Source organism: Camellia sinensis, chromosome 4, assembly GCF_055761805.1.
Source record: "Camellia sinensis isolate YWXY chromosome 4, ASM5576180v1, whole genome shotgun sequence".
Taxonomy (NCBI): Eukaryota; Viridiplantae; Streptophyta; class Magnoliopsida; order Ericales; family Theaceae; genus Camellia; species Camellia sinensis.
Window position 1 is genome coordinate 158,079,223 of NC_138964.1, and position 22,522 is coordinate 158,101,744.

At 33.0% G+C, this 22,522-nt stretch overlaps 1 protein-coding gene across 1 annotated transcript; it reads left to right on the plus strand.

Annotated features, from left to right (window-relative positions):
- The first annotated feature begins 15,420 nt into the window (after nt 1-15,420).
- On the plus strand, nt 15,421-18,037 carry LOC114262962 (cytochrome P450 78A5). Its single transcript, XM_028203427.2, has 2 exons — nt 15,421-16,539; nt 17,104-18,037. The coding sequence occupies exons 1-2, from the start codon at nt 15,562-15,564 to the stop codon at nt 17,704-17,706; spliced, it is 1,581 nt and encodes a 526-aa protein (XP_028059228.2). The 5' UTR covers nt 15,421-15,561; the 3' UTR covers nt 17,707-18,037.
- The last annotated feature ends 4,485 nt before the right edge of the window (nt 18,038-22,522 follow it).

The following is a 22,522-nucleotide window of genomic DNA, read 5'->3' on the forward strand; positions in this document are numbered from 1 at the left end:
TACGGGCAGAGGCAGAGGTCGAGCTCCAGCTGCAGATCGTGATACAGTTGCACCAGATGATGGAGTTTCACAGCTCACAGCTGTATCCAATCTTCCGCCACAAACAGGATCAGGGGCAGCACATGTAGTAGAGGGGGGTCACACTCACAGGCTCCACAGGATACGCATTTACGATTGGGGGAGCCAGATATTCAGAGAGTCTACCGCAGGAGACCGAGGAGGGAGGTCCACGGTCGGGATTGTGGGACTGGGGGCAGGTTAGGGCATTAGCGGGTGTGATGTGGAGTGTATAGTTTATTTTATTTATAGTTTTTGTTATAGTTTTTGTAAATCAAACTTGTACAGATGATGTAAATGTGTCATACTTATTTATTCGAAAAATATAATTTTATAATTTTTTATTCTTACTTGTTTTGATGATTTCCATAAAAATGAAAAGGAAAACAGGAAAAAAAGGATAAGAATTGATAGGATTTTATTATTGAGCGAGATTGGAGGACCACTTGTGTTGCTACAGGTTACTAACAATTTTATACAAAAAAAATCTGGGAAAAAAATGTAAACATTGCATAATGGATAGCTGTAGGGAAAAATATGAGTAAACAGGAAACAAAACAAATATCTAAACAAACACATAATTTTGTTTTCCCTTTTCTTTCACTTTTCTAAATGATTGCATTCACTGTCTTCTTTTCATGTACAAACCAATGATAACCAAACAAAATGTAGACATATATATTTGTTGTTCATATAGCTTAAACGTGTATTTCAACTATTTGTTATATGAACGTGTACTTCATTAAGTATCATTATTATATTCCACATCAATAATGCATGAAATCATGAAAGTTTAGTTGAAGTAGCGTTCTTCAAAATAACAATAACGGAGAGAAAGTAAAGGTAGAATTACAAGAACTATTCGAAAGCAATTGAAATATCTCCCTTCATTGATAAGTCGTGGATAAGCATTAAAAATTGCATGCATTACAGAAATGGTTTGGGCGTTCATCCAAACAATTTCATTCATTATCATCATCATCTGACATCTCAATATCAGATTCATACATAACATCCATGCTCCAGGCGTAGTACTGGCGTGCATCATCCATTAACCCATCTTCGGCACGCTCATTTGCGGTCTTCATTAGTCCGGACCTTTGCAAACGTTGGGTCATGCGATTAATCTCGTCGCGAATACGATGCAATGCCCTTTGCAACAACTGTGGAGTGTCAGTTGGCATACGCATGGCTAACCGGCGAGGAAATTTAAGATTAACTTCACGACATAGCTCAACGAGAACATTTGCTCGAGTTTTGCGAAATTCCCACTCAGCTCTCATGGTATTGACGGTGGCACGTGAGTAACGCAAATTTGGATTTATTGGGTATTCAAATTCATCTCCATCTGCAACCCAATACCGACCCATTGCTGAATACAGATCAACCACCGTATATCTCATGATGATATTGCTCGAAATAACTATAAAACTTTTGTTGTGGTATGATGCGATATTTATACCATATATACACATGGTAGCTGTATGTATGAAATTGTTGTAAACAACTATGCATCAGAGTTGTCACGTCAACTTTTATGACCTAAACAACTATGCATCAACTTGATAGGAGTTGTCACTTCGACTTTTATAAATTGCATAATTTACTGTTATTCCAAAACAAAAAGTAAAAACATAAAAAAATAATAATAAAATAAAAACCAAGCTGATCAACCGACTAAACGTCTGAATTAGTCAAATTTCTTTGCCTGAAATTTTTTTTTAAAAATAAATGTGAACTCACAATTTAAAAATCTTTAAAATATTTTTAAATTTTTGGAAATATTTATTCACAAATTTGTTTTACTTTTTAGGTGTATTGGCATATTTATTAATTTATTATTATTTTGTTATGACACCCCCTCAAAATTTTAATGGATTGCATAATTCACAAGGGCACAGTAGGTATGGTACGATAATAAATTGTAGCTCGGCGCAGTGATACGTCCAACATTTGTCAGTGATGCTCGCCAATGACTTGAACAGATGTAATAATTTGGATGCTTTGTTTTTTCCTCAGATGCTATGTGACTTTGTGCAGCGATGCAGTGCTGCATCTGACTTTGTGCAGCGATGCAGTGATGCATGTGACTTTGTGCAGCGATGCAGTGATGCATGTGACTTTGTGCAGTAATGCAGTGATGCATGTCACTTTGTGCAGTGATGCAGTAATGCATCTGACTTTGTGCAGCGATGCAGTGATGCATGTGATTTTGTGCAGCGATGCAGTGATGCATGTCACTTTGTGTAGTGATGCAGTAATGCATGTGACTTTCTGACTTTGCGACCACATGGCACATCAATACGACCACATGGCAATAGTGTTGATAAACAATTATGTGATGGACTGAAGGAGTAAAGTATAATTTACCAAATATAAAAAGAAGCAAAAAATGCAAAGATGAGAAAATGGGATGACTGTGAAGTTCACTAAGTGAAAATAAGATAAAATATAGGCTGTTTACGAATAATATTACTTTAAAACAAAGAAAATTTAAGCATTTAATTTCATTTATAATTTGTTGAAAACACCAATTTGTACTGAAATCGTCAATTCCAAGTGACTACTTATGTATTAAAAAAGTAAGCATGAAAAAATAGTTTCATGTGGCAATGTGACAACTCACTGCATGTTGTTTTATTTGACAACTCACTGCTTTGTTTTATTTGACAACTCACTGCTCCAATATGAAGGGATTGCATTGTCATCCTCTGGCCTACAATTATGATTTTATCTGACAACCACGTCCGTGACTACATCACAGGTACACAAAGTCACGGGTACTCAGGATTGCATGAAATGAAAAGCTAAAAAATAATATCACGGGTATCACTTATTCCATAGTGCCCCAGCATGCATTATCGTCACTAGATCATCTCTAGTTAACCCTCAGTATGATGTCTATAAATAGCGACACCCCCAGTATGATGTTTGTTCAAGTCATAACAATAGTAATATATCTACAATTACTATTATTATTTGTTTGTTTATTTTATGAACAATGTCTTCAAGAGGTGCAGGAAGTTTACGCCAGCAAAGAAATCCGAAAGTGTGGCTGCTACCTCCATTTACTTATGACTACAAGAGCGAAAAGTACTCGAGTCCGAAGGATTATTATGCTAGTATCTGAGCAGAATGGGTGTTTAGGGTAACAGAGCAAGAAGGATTGTTTAATGATCTACGTAACTTTGGGGTACCGGTACCTCATCGTCGTTCATTGACCATGGCTAGACGAAATGTGAGTGACTATGAAAAAGCAGTTAGCAGAATTAAGAAGGAAAACAATAGAATGTTGATGCGGAGATGTCGACATTTCATGCTTCAGCTAGCCACCGAAATGGCAGAAGCAAGCAACAGAGATTTGACAGTGATTGAGCGAAATAATGTCTTAAACAATGAAAAATATCTCTCTAACTACTACATGTCAGATGAGGAATGAGAAATCAAACACCTTTATCTGTCATATATGTTTGTATGTTATCTCATATCTTCGTTACTGGAGTGTAAGACAATGTTGTTGTTCATCTAACGTACGGATGTATTTCAAGTATTTGTTTTATGAACTTGAAGTTTATGAAATAACTACATTTATAACTGCATATTTATTAGTTCATGACTTTCTTTATTGAATTGCAATGAGTTAAGTAATGTTCTGGATTAATGAATGGATTAATGTATGTTGAATGATGTAAATACTTAAAACACATAAAACATAACAGGTAGCTCGGTGAAAAGTTTCCCTTAACTAGGGCTCATGAAATAGGGATCCTGTACGTAAAGAATTTCAATCTCCATCGGGAAAGAAGAAAGAGTCGCCTTCCAATTCCTAGAAGTCCAGTCAAAATGATGACTGTGGTAAGGAATGGGAGGTTGACAGATAACTAAACTTTGGGGGCTGGACAAACAAGCTCAAAGCCAAGTGGTTGGTCCAGTTGGGGAACTAAATTTAAAACCCAATTGGTTTTACTTGATTTGCTTGTCAAAATCACTATTTACAATTAATTATACACAAACAGATTTACCTCAACACCAATTTGATATATGTGGGATTCTCAATTCAGAAAGTCACATGGCAACAGTGAATTCACTGATTTACTTTACAGTGAGCATGCCCTTATTTTGTCGGTATATGCAGATGGATTGTCAAGTCATGTGACTTGGTGCATAGGCTTTGGTTTTCTCGATTTTTTGCTCGATTTTTTTATTACAGTGACAACTCATTTGTAATTAATATATGTGGAATTCTCAATGCAGAAAGTCACATGGCAACAGTGAATTCACTGATTTACCTTACAATGAGCATGCCCTTATTTTGTCCGTATATGCAGATGGATTGTCAAGTCATGTGACTTGGTGGACATGCTTTGGTTTTCTCAATTTTTTGCTTAATTTTTTTATTACAGTGACAACTCATTTGTAATTAATATATGTGGGATTCTCAATGCAGAAAGTCACATGGCAACAGTGAATTCACTGATTTACCTTACTGTGAGCATGCCCTTATTTTGTCGGTATATGCAGATGGATTGTCAAGTCATGTGACTTGGTGCACAAGCTTTGGTTTTCTCAATTTTTTGCTCGATTTTTTTATTACAGTGACAACTCATCTCTTATTGATATATGTGGGATTCTCAATTCAGAAAGTCACATGCCAACACTGAAATTCACTGATTTACCTTACAGTAAGCATGCCCTTATTTTGTCGGTATATGCAGATGGATTGTCAAGTCATGTGACTTGGTGCACAGGCTTTGGTTTTCTCAATTTTTTGCTCGATTTTTTTATTACATTGACAACTCATCTCTTATTGATATATGTGGGATTCTCAATTCAGAAAGTCACATGCCAACACTGAATTCACTGATTTACCTTACAGTGAGCATGCCCTTATTTTGTCGGTATATGCAGATGGATTGTCAAGTCATGTGACTTGGTGCACAGGCTTTGATTTTCTCAATTTTTTGCTCAATTTTTTTATTACAGTGACAACTCATCTCTTATTGATATATGTGGGATTCTCAATTCAGAAAGTCACATGGTAACAGTGAATTCACTGATTTACCTTACAGTAAGCATGCCCTTACTTTGTCGGTATATGCAGATGGATTGTCAAGTCACGTGACTTGGTACACAGTATTTGCTTTACTCTGTTTTTTCATTCTAGTGACAACTCATACCTTGTTCATATATGTGGGATTGTCATGCAGAGGCATCTTTCTAAAGCCGTTCATAACCAACTATATAAACAACTAAAGGTGAAGACACAACCTTACAACTCATTTCGCCCTACGAAATTATCATTCATTTGTTTTAAAAAATTAGCATGGCTACATGGTTCATGGGAGGGAGTGGGAATCGCAGAGGTGGTAGGAACTTGCAAAGGGGTGACAGTTCACGACGAGAAGGGGGAAGACGAAGTGGCGATGCTAAAGATGAAACACCATTTCCTTTGTTAGATGCCTCTTGTGCTTATCATGATAGGTTTGGGAAGCGACATTTTGTCATGCCCAAGTACTATCGAGATCCATGTGGTTTGGTGGAGGATCCATCAGATAATCAAACAGGATATGGTTTAGAAAACGCTAGACTTTTGAAGTGGCCCGCACTATTTATAGAGCGAGTGCAAATGAAAAGATTATGTCGGGAAAATCGACTGAAGGTGCCAAAAGCACGTTCTGTTGAGATCCAAAAGGAAGATCCTGATAATGTTGATCGACTATGTGAAAGACTACAACGTGAGATTTCTCAAATGGGCCGTAGGTTAGCCCGCGATATGCAGCTACACATAGTTAAGAAGGATGCCCAGAAGAACAGAACAGAACCAAATGTTGCGGCTATCAAGGGTATCATGGAGGATCCTGAACTTGTCCCTGACGCTGAGCTTTCGGATTATTCAGACTCTGAGCCACCTGCCGATTTAAGCGCGAATTAGGTGTTAATGTCTACACTTCGGCAATATTAGGTCATGCATTAATATGCAATGTCTGTGTTAGAGTAAGTGTTTCCGTAATGAGTTTGTCAGATTGTCTGGCTAATATTTGTCTGTCTAACTATTATGTTTATCTATGTATTGTGTGTTCAGTTCATGGTGTCCACAATGTATTGTTGTTCGAGACTTATGTCTGTACTACCTATGTATTTTTGTGGGAGACTTATGTGTTTTTTCCTCAAGGTTTTATGAATTACATTATCACCTTCTAACCCAAAACAAAGACAACAGAAAAAAAAAATTTATTTAAATGAAAATGGCTTTAGTAAAGCCAAAACAAATTTCTGAATAACACATTCTAACCTAGAACAAAGACAAGAGAAAAAAATAAAAAATAAAAAACTTTACATGAAAACGGCTTTAGTAAAGCGAAAAGAAATTTATGAATTACATTATCACCTTCTAACCCAAAACAAAGACAACAAGAAAAAAAAATTATTTACATGAAAACGGCTTTAGTAAAGCCAAAAAATTTTCTGAATAACACATTCTAACCCAAAACAAAGACAAGAGAAAAAAATAAAAAATAAAAAACTTCACATGAAAATGGCTTTGGTAAAGCGAAAAGAAATTTATGAATTACCTTATCACCTTCTAACCCAAAACAAAGACAAAAGAAAAAATATATATATTTAAATGAAAACGGCTTTATTAAAGCCCAAACAAATTACTGAATAACACCTTCTAACCCAAAACAAAGAAAAAATAAAATAAAATAAAATAAAAATTTACATCAAAACGGCTTTACTAAAGCTCAAAAAATTTATGCATTACATTATTACCTTCTAACCCAAAACAAACACAAGAAAAAAATAAATAAATTTACTTTAGTCAAGCCAAAAAAAATGCTGAATTACACATTCTAACCCAAAATAAAGACAAAAGAAAAGAAAAAAAAATTAACATGAGAACGGTTTTAGTAAAACAATTGTAACCCAAAAAATTATTCTGAAATACATTATCACCAAAACAATGACAACAGAAACAAACAAACAAAAAAAACCAAAAAAAAAAAATTTCGCTAAAAGCGTGGTTCATAATCACGATTTCAGAAGAAAAAAATTTTGGCCAAAAAAGCGTGGTTCGAAAGAGCGAGTTCAGAAGAAAAATGTTTTTTGATAAAATCGTGGTTAAGAAAAGCGAGTTCAGAAGAAAAAAAAAAATTAATAAAATCGTGGTTAGGAAAAGCGAGTTCAGAAGAAAAATATTTTTTGATAAAATCGTGGTTAGAAACAGCGAGTTTAGAAAAAAAAAAATTGGTTAAAATCGTGGTTTGGAACAGCAAGTTCAGAAGAAAAAAAAATTAATTAAAAGCGCGTTTTGCAACCGCGATTTTGTAATCAAAAGCGCGTTTTGTAACCACGATTTTAAGATTTCCTGTCTCCTACGCGAGAGAGACGTATATGTGTTGAAATCATAGCTCACAACCGCGATTTAGCCTATTTTGGAAATTCTTTCAAAACTAGGCTTAGTTTGGGAATTTACTTACTATTTTGGCTTATTTAGGGAAATGCCCCCGATTTATTAGTAAAAGAAGTTATTTGTTATTAAATTAAAAATTTTAGAATGAGATATAATTTATAAAATAGGTAGGGCACTTTGTATTTTTAAATAGTATTTGTAATTTACCTAAATAAAAATGATAAAAGACAAAATATTTAGTAATTTTTAATTTTTTTCTCAAAATTTTAATGTCTGTTTAATACGACTTTAAATTGATTTTCCTTTTAAAGTGTAAGCCTTGTTCGGGAAGTGGCTATAATAGCCAAAAGTTGAAATTTTAATATAAATCATCACATCACTTTCTCTATTTTTTTATACATTTTTTTATAAAAAAAATTAATTAAAATAATTAATTTCTAAACAAACAATTACAAAAAGAAGCCAAACAAGATAATTACCCACACAAAAAAAAAATGCAAAACAAACTCTCAATATCACTGTTGGTTTTTTATAAAATTAATTTTTAAGACTGGGTAACAAAGAGGATTTTTTTTAATATTTTAAAAAATAATTTTTTTCTCAAACTAATCTACTTTTTAAAAACGCAAGTCCAATATGATATCATATTTTGAATTTGTGATTTTAAAAAGTTAGTTTGATAAATAATTTAAAAGTTAGTATTTTACATAAATAGTTTAATTTTTTAGAATATTCACCAAAAAAAAAAAAACACGGCTAACAAATGCCTTGTACAAAAGGGAAAAAAAACAAAATTTAAAAATTTAAAAAACGAATTCAAAAAAGTTAAATTTTGTAATTTCATATATAAAAAAATTAAAAATTATGATAAGGACAAAAAAAACAACCAAAACAAACCAAAAGTTTTTAAAATTTTATTTTCTAGTTGATCTAATCGAGTAAAACTCAAGAAATATATTTTTAAAAACTTAGAAATTTTGACAAAACATTTAAAATTTAAAAAAAAAAAAAAAAATCTCAAAAAACCCATCTCCAAACACTCGCTAGACTCGTCTATTATTTGCTTTCTTGATAGGAAAAATTATACTGTAGATTAGGTTCACTTTTCCAAAGTAATTATATAGACATCAAAAAATTTATTTAATAATTAGAATTTTAAAACTTTACTATTACCTTTACTTTTTTTTCAACCCATACACTAATTTATTATTTTCCCTTTTTGAAATAATTTTATTTATTTATTTTTATCTTTGTCACCATAGGAAAATATTTTATTTTAGGAGTATATATTATTATTAAAACATTTTTGTATTTTATTTCTCATATAGAATGACATGTTTGGTTATTTATTAAATATGTTGGATTCCACATATATGCATATTATTCATTCTATAAATACATATAAAAAATGAAGTTAGAAGGACGAAGAAAATGTAGTGATAAAAAAGATTTCTCTTTTGTTTATAATAAAAAAAATTAAAAACATTTTTTTTACTCACTTCCGTGTGTAAAGAAAATATTGTCTTATTTTAGTCCTCATATTATCAAATTATTTTCAATTTAATTCAAATTAAAGTATCATACTTGTATGAAAGGAAAATATTTTTCTGACTCATATATTTATATGCAATGGAATATTTAAGGAATATTTTATTATTAAAAATATTGAATTTGGTTATAAAGTTTAAAAAAATGTAATTAATTGATTGTTGGTTTAACCCTATGATGGGTCCATTGTAGGAGTGTGTTATCTATTTATTTCAAAACTCATAATCAAACTCTTTTAAAAATTTAATTCAAAAAAATAATTTATCATTTTGGTCTAAAAAATAATTTATATATTTAAAAAATATCTAAAATAAATATAATTTTTATCTTTCCAAATAATAGGTGACGATTGGCAATTGCCAAAAAAAAAGTACTGTTCCGATCAACCTGCTGAACATCAAGGAGGATGTCTGGGCGGACGACCGAATAGACCAAAAATTCAAAAACTAACTGATTTACCAAATATGTTTTCAAAATGTGTTTTGAAATTGATTTAGAATCATGATTTAAAAACCTCTACCAAACATAGTATTCAACTATGAGGGTAGAAAATTGATTAGAGTTGCACACCAAACACAGCCCTGATCTTTGTAATTCCAAAATCACGATTAACCACATGTAACCCCACAAATTAACCATGATTAAAAAAATAATGATTACTTGCCAAAAAAAAAAAGAGGAAGAGAGCAATTAAGTTTTGAAACGGTTTACACATTAATTGCACGTAAATTATCAATAAATCTTAATAGTTAGTTTTAATTCCTATTAAGTTTTGAAACGGTTTACATATTAAGTCTTATTAAAAATAAGTTATAGCAAAATCGTCATTAAAAATAATTTTTTGCGATGATTTTTTATCGTTAAAAATTTACAATTAGTAACTTTTTTTGTCACGATTTTTATAAATTATAACTAAAACTTACAATTAGTAGCGTTTTTCAATGACAAATTTTTTAAACTATCGCTAAAAGTTAAAAACTAATAATTTTTTTTGACGATTTTTTTTAAACTGTTACTAAAATTTATAATTAATAACATTTTTTGTGACAAAATCTTCAAATTATTGCTAAAAATTAAAAATTAATGACTTTTTAAAATAATATTTAATGAAAAATATCATTAATTATTATAAAACCAATTGAATAGTAAATTTATCTATTAAGATTTACACGTAAATCCCTAATTGCAATTAGAGCCGCCAGTAAACATTAAACCAATGAGTAATGTTAGAGACTCCAAAAGTTTTATCAAGTTTTTTTATCAAATGTTTCACATGGGTGTGGGACCCATATTATATGTTGGAACAATTTGTCTTGAATTCTTCATTTAGTGGTCTTTGGGTCTTCAAAGCTTGGTAATGAACTTGTCTATGTAGAACAGAAACTGGTGCTTTAAGTTACGTTACTTAGTCACTTTCCTAAAGAGAATATTTGTACCCACCAAAAGGTATGCAGGAGGTTACAGCAAATTCACCTTCAGAATACAATAAAGCCTGATCCAAAAATCAAATCTACCGACGTCTGCACTGACGATAGTGGATCAAAATACTCTTGATATAATCAAGAAAACCAAGATATTGATAATCAAGTCTGCAGAATTTGATTACCAGTAAGAAAAGCAGAAACTTACTTAAGAAACTCTTGATCGAAAACTCTAAATCAAAAGGGAGAGAGAGAGGGGGAGAGAACTGCAAGAATGCTTTCTGAATTTTGGATCATTGAAATGGCTATTTATAGGCCTTGATGCATCTAATCGAATGGTCATGACCCTTGATCGCACCCAATCAGATCTGACCGTTGAATCGACGATCTATGGTGTAGATCATTCTCACACCGAATAACTGCCTTGACTGATCACACCTGATCACGATCGGGTGCCATCTCATCTGTACAATCGCGCATATCTCCAATCAACGGTTATGATCAAACCGTTCCAGATCAGACACGCAACTATTCGATCAGCTAGTTGACTCATCACCAACAGACGCCACATCATTGCTACGTAGAGCTTATTGTATTCCACGTCACCTATGCCACATTAGATCCAACCTGTCCGATGCAAATAAGAAAACGCCCTCAAGGCGCCTTACGTCCGTGTAAGTGCAAAGTGCGCCATCAAACGCTACACAGCCCACGCCACGCCCGTGCACGTGTGCAAATGATCTGCACCAAAAATCCCCAAGCCTATTTCAAGTTTTCCAAAGAAAAACAAAAAAAGTTTTGAAAACACCCAAAAACTAAACAATAAATTTGAAAACTCATTTTGAAAATTCCCCAACACTATATGGATCCTATATGAGTCCCACGTCTATGTAAGACATTTAGTAAAAAAATTGATAAAATTTTTAGGATCTCTAGCATTACTTTAAACCAATATAGGTGAGGTCCATGCTTGCATAGAGACACATGGCATATGATTAAGGGAGAGTTCATGCTTTCCAGACTCGGACAGGCAGTGGTTACAGCTAGGGCTACGCATAGGGTTATCTGAACCGCCCAACCCGAACCGATCTATATACAAATGGATAGTTTTGCCAACACAATGCGAGTGGATGTGATTTGAAATATGACATAATTGTGGGGTGCGGGTATTATGTCGGGTTGCGGGTTTAACCCGCACCCGCAAGAACCTAGCTACATTTAGACTTTTTTTTTAAAAAAAAATAAAATTTAAACCTGGACTGTTGTTATTTTATTATTGCATTTTGGATGAATGTAAAAGTTAATGAATAATTACTTTTAGGGAAGCTTAGAATTTTGAATGATTTTACTTTAATTGTATTGTTGGGTAGTAGATAGTAAATGAAATTGATGATTTAGTTTAGAATTTTGAAAAATGTGCTTGTGTTAGTTTATGATTTGATTTAAAAGTTTAAGATCTATACTATATATATAACCAAATGTAGTTGTTTTGTCAAAAGCCTCCAAATATTTATTCCTAAATTCTCATAATTTTAAAGCACTCTCTTTCCTACGTGACAACCTTATTTGATTGTCTTTCATGTTTCATATTTTTCTTCATTTTTTATTTGTTTGATTAATTAAAATTAAAATTAATTTCATTACTTATGGATAAAGATTTGAATTTTAAAATTCCTCCATATAGATAAACATATAAAAACTGAAAATTAATTTTATAAGCTACAGATAAAGATAAAAAATAAACAATTAATTTAAAAAAATTAATTTCATAACTTGTACATAATTTAAAATTTCTTCCCATAAATAAACAAATAAAAGTTGATAAATAACTTATAAAAATTAATTTCATGGTCTACAAATAAAGATAAAGATTAAATAATTGATTTTTTTTATAAAAAAAAAATTACTCTCTCCCCCCCCCCCCTCATTTCGTACTTTAATTAATTTCATTATAGATAAATATATAAAATTCATAAATAATTTATGAAAATTTATTTCATGACTTATAGATAAAGATAAAAATTTTAAAAATTATTTAAAAAAAATAATTTCATGACTTATAGATAAATAAACATATAAAATTGATAAATAATTTATAAAGATTAATTTCGTGGCCTACAGATAAAGATAAAGATTAAATAATTGATTTTCAAAAAATTAAAATAATAAAATTTGGATAAAGATATGATTTGTTAATCTATATATCTATCAAAAACATATATATCTAAATCTTTATTTTGATTTACTCATTTTTTTTTCTCCTATCACATATTATCTTTTTTTATTTTAAATTTTTTATCTTATGAAATGCTCTTATCTATAACTTCTTATCTCCTATTAAATTCTTAACCTTCTCTTGATAATTTTTATTATTCGTTATTATCTACCAAATGATAAAGATTATAAAAAAAAAAAAAATTATCGCTCTGAATGAGAATAATATTAATAATGAAATAATAAAGGCTACATGGGAGAAGGTAGCACCAAAATCTCACAAAATTAATTTTCTTCACTAGATTTATAAAATGTAATAATTTGAGATTCTTTCTATTATTTATTAAAAATAATTTGCATTAGATCATTGTTATGTTTCTTTTAAAAAAAAATTTTATAAAGCTGTCATTCGTTATAATATTTCTTCAATCCCATCTCTAAATTCTCTCTTTGAAATTTTTGTTTCTTCGATAATTAAGTTTAGAATCAATTTCTTATCAAATTTGTTTTCTTGATCCGTATTTTATTGAAGGATCGAGACGAATAAAACTTTCATATAACATATGAAATTAATGAATATAATACAAAGATGATAGGGAAGTACTACATATTTGTCAATATCTCTATGTTATTATTAGTTGATTTGCTAGATTATACTATCAATTTAGAGCCCATATGATTTAATTCAATATTCATGACTCTATTTGTATTTGACCATTTTTTCGTTGAGTAACCGATATAATTTTTTTTTTTTTTGGTATATAATGATTAAAGCTATCATTTGTTATATTTTTTCAAGTACAATTCAAATAATTTTTTATCATTTTTTTATAAATAAAATGGATTAAAACTATTCTCTTATATAATTTTTATAATACTATGGCATTCTTATCTTGATTAATTTTTTTAAAATGATGTAGGAACTATGCAAGTATTATTCAAACTATGGAGAATGATTTATACTTTGATATGATATGAGTGTGTCATTGATAGAGGAAATCAAAGATAGAGAGTTGCTAATATAATCAATTAATGATTTGTTTGAGAAGTTTTTTTATAAGCAAGGCAACAAACTTAGATTAAATTTTTTTAAAAACTACTTATAAATTATAATTAAAAGTTGATATTTATTCATAATTTGATCCCACAATAATAATATACACCATTGATTTAAAAGTCCAAGTAAATTTATGATAACTTTTCTGAGCTTATAGAATTTCTCTCTTTTAATGTTTTGTTTAGTTTGATACAAGTTATTTATGTTATCAAGTGATTGTGATACTATTATTCTCAACAACTTTTATAATTAATAATTTCTTATGCATATCAAATTTTATTGTAAAATTTTGTGAGTTAATTATTGTTAATATCTACCTAGATGGCTTAATATTATGACGTGTCACTATTAAGATATAATTTAAGATTAAGATGATTTATTTATCACACAAAATATATATAGTCTATTTTTCCGTGCATCGCATGAGTTACCGCTAGTTTTGAATGATTTGCTTGTATTAAGAATTGATTTTGTTGTGTTTTTAATTTTATAAGTTATAATTCATTAATTATTAATGTTTGAGCATTTTAGAAAATGAGAAAAAGGGGCCCAAAATAAATATTTACAAAATGAAAAGAAAAAAAAAGTTCTAAAATAATTCTTTTTTAAAAAAAGTCTAATCCGAAAACCACCGGCAACCACCTGTACATATGTGAATCCTATCCACATAAATCGTAAAAATCACAACTTGCACTATAGGCAATTACAAATTAAATTTTTTTCAAAACACATATATGAACGAGCCCAAAACCATCCGTGAACGGTCCAAAATCAAATGGCGATCACTCCCTACAAATAACGGTTGTCACAAATTCAGGGACAGTAAATAATGGGGGCGACTTTACTTAAACCACGGTTATGTTTTCCAAATGTAATAATTATATGGTGTAACTGATCAATTACACAAACATATCATAAAAATAAGAAAATAATGAGCAGATGATGATACACATATGTTTGACATATGATAATTTCTAAATGGTAAATTATACATACCTTTCTTGAGGGTAAAATAAAATAAAATAAAATATAACAAATTTTATAACTAAAAGAGGTCTCTTATCCGTCGAAGGTGCTATTGGCCACATGTGGCATATACCATTGTGGTCTCACCTCAATGATTTGCAGTCATTTGCTTTGTTTGATTATACGTGGAATTTATTTATTTAAAAAAATAAAATTATTTTTAATAATATAATATTCATATATTTTAATACAAAAATGATACAGATGTCTTTTTTTTTTTTACTTCCACAACCTTCACAGATACATATCAATTAAAGATAGAAGGAAAAAATAAAAAATTGACCAATCACAATACATTAGGGATGGTGGGAGTTCCAAAAAAGAAGTCCCAACCTTTTTCCATCTTAATAATATTTGTGTATAAAATAATAACAATTTTAAAACTAGATGGTTAATTTTTTTAAAAAAAAAGATTTAAAAATTTTAAAATACTATTCTAATAAATAATTAAAAAAATATTAAAAATTTAAAAATTCTATTAAAATTTTTATCAAAATATCTCACATTAATCTCAATTTAATAAAAAATAATTAATGAAAATTTAATAAAATTTTTAAAATCTCAAAACGTTATTTTTAAAAAATAAATACCAAGGTCAACACCAGCAGTAATCCCATATGGCATTCAAATGTGTCTACCCCATGACTCCCTCTATAAATACGACATTCGTTCTCCATATTGTCTTCATTCCTCACTCACTCCACCACCAACTTCTTCTGGTTCAATCCATTTCTAACCAAATACCCCCTAACTACAAACTCTCTCTCTCTCTCTCTCTCTCTCTCTCTCTAGAAACCTTCCTTTATCGCTCTAAAAAACCAGCAAAAATGTCATCTGAATACTATTCTCTCGTCATTCCTCAATCTGGGTACTCCTCCCTTCTCAGCGTCGAGCTCTTTCTCTGTGTTGTTGTGCTTGCTGCTGCCTTTGGTTTCTGGCTCTCCCCTGGTGGCCTCGCTTGGGCTCTCTCTAAGGCTCGAGTCCATGCCAGGACTGCCATTCCCGGACCTTCAGGCCTTCCTCTTCTTGGCCTAGTCTTCGCTTTCACTAGGTCTTTAACTCACAGAGTCCTCGCCAAGCTCTCCGAGTCCTGCAAAGCTGTCCCGTTAATGGCGTTTTCAGTTGGCTTTACTCGTTTCGTAATCTCAAGCCAACCCGACACCGCCAAGGACATTCTTAGCAGCTCCGCCTTCGCGGATCGGCCAGTGAAAGAGTCGGCCTACGAGCTTCTCTTTCACCGTGCCATGGGTTTCGCTCCCTATGGTGAGTACTGGAGGAATCTGAGGAGGATTTCGGCGACCCATTTGTTCAGTCCGAAACGACTCGCCTCTTTCGGTGGGTTTCGGAGAATGATTGGGCTCGAAATGGTGGATCAGGTAAAGGGTTTGATGGAGAGAGAGGGAGTTGTGGAGGTGAAGAGAGTTTTGCATTTTGGGTCTTTGAACAATGTGATGATGAGTGTATTTGGGAAGTCTTATGAGTTTGGTGAGAATGGGAATGGGGCTGAAGGGTCTGAGCTTGAGGGTTTGGTGAGTGAAGGGTATGAGCTTCTTGGGATATTCAATTGGAGTGATCATTTTCCTATTCTGGGTTGGATGGATTTGCAAGGAGTGAGGAAGAGGTGTAGAGAGTTGGTTGGGAAGGTGAATGTGTATGTTGGGAAGATCATAGATGAGCATAGGCTGAAGAGGGCTCAGAATGGTGGAGTTGTAAGTGATGAGAGCGCTGGTGATTTTGTTGATGTGTTGCTTGATTTGGAGAATGAGAACAAGCTCACTGACTCTGATATGATTGCTGTTCTTTGGGTATTTCTCTCTAATCCCTCTCTGTACTTCAGTCTCCATCTTAGAACTAGTAGTAATCAACATGCTTAGTTGTCTTTGCAAAGTTTGCTATGCTGGTTAATCAGATTATTTATAGTTTAATATGAGATTTTCTTGCATTTTACTATTTACTTAAGATATATATTTGGAAATGGATTGAATACTTCAATAGGCTGCTACATATTTCCCATTGTTGTGTGTTTGACCTTTTTTTTTTATTTTTTTTTTAAAGATTTGAACCAAATTTATCTTATTATCTGTTTCATTCTCTTTCTGGGCATCCAAAGACATGGAGAATCTGAATAATATTTGCCTCTATTTTGGTTGTTAATAGGACTGATATCTATTATCCTTTTTGTTGTTTTGTTTCTTATGCTTTAATTCTTCTAGGAACATTTTTTTTTCCTTCTGTGGTTTTGATCTGTAGTACATTTGTGTCCCCATTTTAGACGTCATAATTTTAAATAATTTGTATTAGTGTCTGAAGCCCAAATTTTAAATATTAGTGATTTATGCATGTAGTGAGATGTTTCTTTTTGTATTCAGGAAATGATCTTCAGGGGGACTGATACAGTGGCAATTCTATTGGAGTGGATAATTGCAAGAATGGTTCTACATCCTGATATTCAATCCACACTTCAATTTGAGATCGACTCTGTCGTTGGAAAAACCCTATCAGTCTCCGATTCCGACCTCCCCAACCTCCCTTACCTCCAAGCTGTTGTCAAGGAAACCCTACGAATGCACCCTCCAGGCCCACTCCTCTCCTGGGCCCGCCTTGCCATCCACGACACCCACATCGGGGACCACTTCATCCCCGGCGGCACAACTGCCATGGTCAACATGTGGGCCATAACCCACAACGAACAAGTCTGGTCTGAGCCCAATGAATTCAAACCCGAGCGGTTTTTGGAAGATGATGTGGCGATTATGGGTTCGGATCTCAGGTTGGCTCCATTTGGGTCAGGGAGGAGGGTCTGCCCTGGGAAAGCGATGGGGCTGGCTACGGTTCAGCTGTGGTTGGGACAGATGCTTCAGAGCTTCAAGTGGGTGGCTAGTGATGGTGGTGTGGATTTGTCTGAGGTGCTGAAGCTCTCCATGGAAATGAAGAACCCATTGGTGTGCAAGGCCATTGCTAGGGTTTCTTGAAAATCTTTGTTTGATGGTGTGGCATTATGATGCAGTTTTCTAGTTTGATCTCACCCAAAATTTTGAAACCTTTCACATGGGGAGATCACAATCTTAAATGAACTCTATATATAAGCTATTTAGTTTCTAATGGTTTAGTATTAGCAAAGTTGTGGTGACAAGTGCAATGAATTTGTTTATGGGCATGTAATAAGTTTTTTCATGCATTGTTATGCACAAGCTTTTGTAGTCGTTTGCAAGTTTGTCTATGTCTTGTGTGTTTCACCTAGATCTGTCCCTTTTGCTCGGTTGGAGGGGGCTTTCTCTCAGTTCAATGGAATTTGTTTTTGCATATTGTCCCATTATTTATTTTATGCACACATTTTGCACTAAATTGAGGCAATGACATTTCATGTTTTGGGTACTCTTTTATTATGATTTTTGTGCTAAGCGTAAAAAAAAGATAGACGACCCATGTGTCATAACTTGCATGTACATAGGTGCTTTGGGGATTGGTCATTTTTTAATTTTTTTGGTTCGAGACATGAAATATTTGGAGGCATTCTAACACGTTCTCTCAATTCAAGCGAAGTTATAGCCAAATTTCATTTGTAGACACTCTGTCAAGACAAGGTTTAAGTTATAATTTCATTTCAACCCCATATAGTGGTTACTTGAGTGACTGTATTTTACCATGAACAGAGAGGTTTGGCAAGTTGGGTTGGGGCTAAAATAGCCACAAAAGACAAAACAGGCTATTTTAGCCATAACAAACAAAACATCACATCCAACCCATAATCATTACACTCTTCTCTCACAAAAAAAATCAAAAAAGCCAAAAAGCCAAAAAGCCCTTCCCAAACCAAACTTTTTAGCCCAGGCTAAAATAGCCAAAAAAGCCAAAAAGCCAAAAAGCCAACCCACTTCCCAAACGGAGGCTGAAACAACCATGACTAACATGATGGCCTTGCCATTGGAAACAACCATGATCACTAAGAAAAAGAAGCACATGTTAAGAAAGTACAAACCCTAAGAAAGTGAGGAAAACTTCATGGCTTCATTATTTGATCAAATCTACAATCTTTTAGAAATGATCTTCTATTATAACAAAAGCGCCTTGCTAACAAGTGTTGTTAGGGAAAAAAAAAAAGAACAATAGGTGTTATTAGGGTAACAAGAACATGCTAAAAGTTGAATATAACGACACTTAAAACATTTACACCTATTTTACGATACATTTTGCCTCCGTTTGGGAAGTGGTTTGACTTTTTGGTTTTTTTGTTTTTTTGGCTATTTTAGCCTGGGCTAAAAAGTTTGGTTTGGAAAGGGCTTTTTGGCTTTTTGACTTTTTAGCTTTTTTGACTTTTTTTATGAGAGAAGAATATAATGATTATGGGTTGGATGTGATATTTTGTTTTTTGTGGCTAAAATAGCCTATTTTGTCTTTTGTGGCTACAATAGCCCAAAAAACCCCGTTTAGCTCTTGCCAAACGGAGCCTTTGTTGGTTAAATTGTGTAATTAAATAAGATAAATAAATTTACGATTAATCAAACTAAATTACAGAATAAGAAAACATGCTGGAAATTGCAATCATATTGCACAAAAATACATAATACATTAAAATGGTAAAGAAAGCAAACTAAAATCTGTGTAATAACATAATCTCCTTAAAACAGATTCGCCGTTTCACCGTGGATGCTGGAAGTATGTCGGCGTCTGTCTCCCAAGATATGACGGTGTAGATTCGCTAACACAGAAGAACCTTCTGTTAGATTTGGCAACCGACAATGGCAGCACTCTCTCCCACAGGAAGAAAATTATAGGAGCAAACTGACTGTATAATATGGAAGTCAAAAAATTTTGTGTGTCAACCAAAGAAGTTGGTCTCTATTTATATACTATGAGAGAGAGAGGAGGAGCCTCCAACCATGAAGGCTAGCAACCAATGTAGCCCATTACTCTTGTAAAACTGTTGGAGTAATGCACAAAACTGATGAGGATTCAATGTGTGAGTTGCACATAATATACACATATGTGTATATACATATTTGCAGCCACTTGACCCAAAAAGATTAGGTTGGTGGACCACCAATCCAGTCTAGCCCAAACCTAACCCAAAGCCTTAAGCCTTAAGCACAAGCCGAATATCCAAAATCCATGACCCAAGGATCACGGACCACGGCCCCTGCCCGATCCGGTCTTCGTAGGTGGCGCAAGCGCGCGCGTGTGGCAATTTTTGCATAACCAATTTGGATCATAGTTTTGGCCCTAGTCCATCCTTAAAGTATCCATAACTCCCTTCCTTCGAAAAATTTGGATGCCCTAAAGGGCTCATGCCCTTATCAAAATCTTGAGGTTTAAATACCCATCAAAACTTTTCCCTACAATCAATGTGGGATTGATAGTTATACATAATTCTCAATACCTCATTCATGAGACCAACTTTATGAGACAATTTCTTATTCAATTCTTAATGATTTTTTATCATTCTTTTTGTGGTGTAAAAATCTTGTTACAAAGAATCTAAATCCATTTAATCCCACATCAACCAAGGGTTAGGACCTACTTTAATTTCACATTAAAGTCACCATAAAATCATTTTTTCCAACAATCTCCCACATAAATAAAATTGATCAAATAAAGAAAACGGACAACATTTACAACAAAGACTCGAAGAGAGAACACACAGACTCACACTGCATTAGAAAAGGTAGTTGTTGGCCTTGAATCTTTCGTAGTAAAAGCCTATCGAATTTACTAGTTGACTAGTGAACGTAATGTCTTGAACGGTTCTTCCGTTTGTTTAAATCAAGACAACAGATCTCGCACAGGAGTTAGTCCAACCATTGTTCTTGTTTGCACTGGTGTATCTGATATGGCCCTGGAACACTAGTCTGGTTCAGTAAGTGTTTTTAAAGAATTCGACCTTACCAATTCTTAAAGAAACAATCCTACTTCACACTCACATAGGTGACCTATATAAGGTATTTCATTATACCACAGTTGATTATTCATATCACTTAGGTCATTAAAAGCATTAGCTTAACCTTTCACCCCTACAGGGTATCACTATACAAAGGAATGGACAAAATGATTTACTTCTTCAGTGACTTACCCATTACACGAAATTAGATTGTCCCTTTAAACCTAGATCTTGGGATCTCTAGTCAACTAGGTTGGGTTTTTCGTTCCGATAACATTATTAAAGGCCTTAACTCCATTCCTCTTGACGATGTTTCTATGAACTCTCTAGTTAACCCTTTGGTTAACGAATCTGCAATGTTGTCCTTAGACTTTACATAATCTAGAAAGATGACTCCATTAGAGAGTAGTTGTCGTATAGAATTATGTCTACGACGGATATGTCTAAACTTTCCATTATACGTATTACTTTGTGCCCGTCCAATCGCCAATTGGCTATCACAATGAATACAGATAGCAGGCATAGGTTTCGGCTAACGTAGAATATCCTCAATGAACTGGCGAAGCCATTCAACTTCTTCAGTTGTTTTATCCAAAGCAATAAACTCAAATTCTATCATTGGTCTAGATATATACATTTGTTTGGAAGATTTTCATGATGCATCTACCCCTTCGAGGGTAAACACAGAACCACTAGTAGATTTGGAGTCCTTTTATCAAATATCCAATTAGCGTCACTATATCCTTCTAGTACCGCTGGATATCTATTATAATGCAGCCCATAATTCTAGGTTTAGCGTAAATAACTTAACACCTACATAATGCCCCTCCAATGAGTAGCATTCGGATTACTCGTGTATCTACTAAGCTTGCTAATAGAGTAGGCTATATCCGGCCTTGTACAACTCATCAGATACATCAAACTTTTAATGACCTGAGAATATTCTAGCTGACAGACGCTCTCACCATTATTCTTGGTCAAGTGTAGACTCGTCTACTAATGTCCTAAACACATTTGTATCTGATTTACCAAATTTCTCAAGTATCTTTTCAACATAGTGAGACTGAGAAAGTACAATATCACCAGATGTTCTGGTAATCTTAATGCCCAGAATGACATCTGCAAGGCCCATATCTTTCATGTCAAACTTAGAGTTTAACAACCTCTTGGTAATTCTAATCATTTCATCATTACTACCAATAATGAGTATGTCATCGATGTATAGATACAAAATGACATAACCTCTGTCTGTGTCTTTGACATATACGCATTTGTCACACTCATTGATTTTAAAGCCATTTGACAACATAGCGTTGTCAAATTTCTCATGCTATTACTTAAGAGCTTGCTTCAAACCATATAATGACTTGACAAGCTTACAAACTTTTTTATTTTGCCTTAGAGCTGAAAACCCCTCGAGTTGCTCCATATAGATTGCTTCATCTAAGTCTCCATTTAAGAAAGTTGTCTTTACATCCATGTGATGTATCTCTAAACCACGTAAAGCGGTTATCACAATCACCATGCAAATGGATGTAATCCTTGCCATAGGTGAATATGTATCAAAGTAATCCAGACCTTCTCACTACCTGTATCCTTTGATAACTAGCCTAACTTTATACTTATCAATTGACCCATCTGCTTTCATCTTTCTTCTAAAGATCCACTTACTCCCCAAGGCCTTACTGCATGGGGTAAGATCAACCAACTCTCAAGTATGGTTCTGTAAGATGGAGTCAATTTCATTCGTAATTGCTTCTTTCTATAAAGGACTTTTAGGTGAAGTCATAGCTTTATGAAAAGTTTGAGGTTCTCCTTCTAAGATATAAGTCAAGAAGTCCGGCCCAAAAAACTTGGCAGTCCTAGCCCTCTTACTCTTTCTTGGCTTATCTACTTCCTTATCTTGATCATCT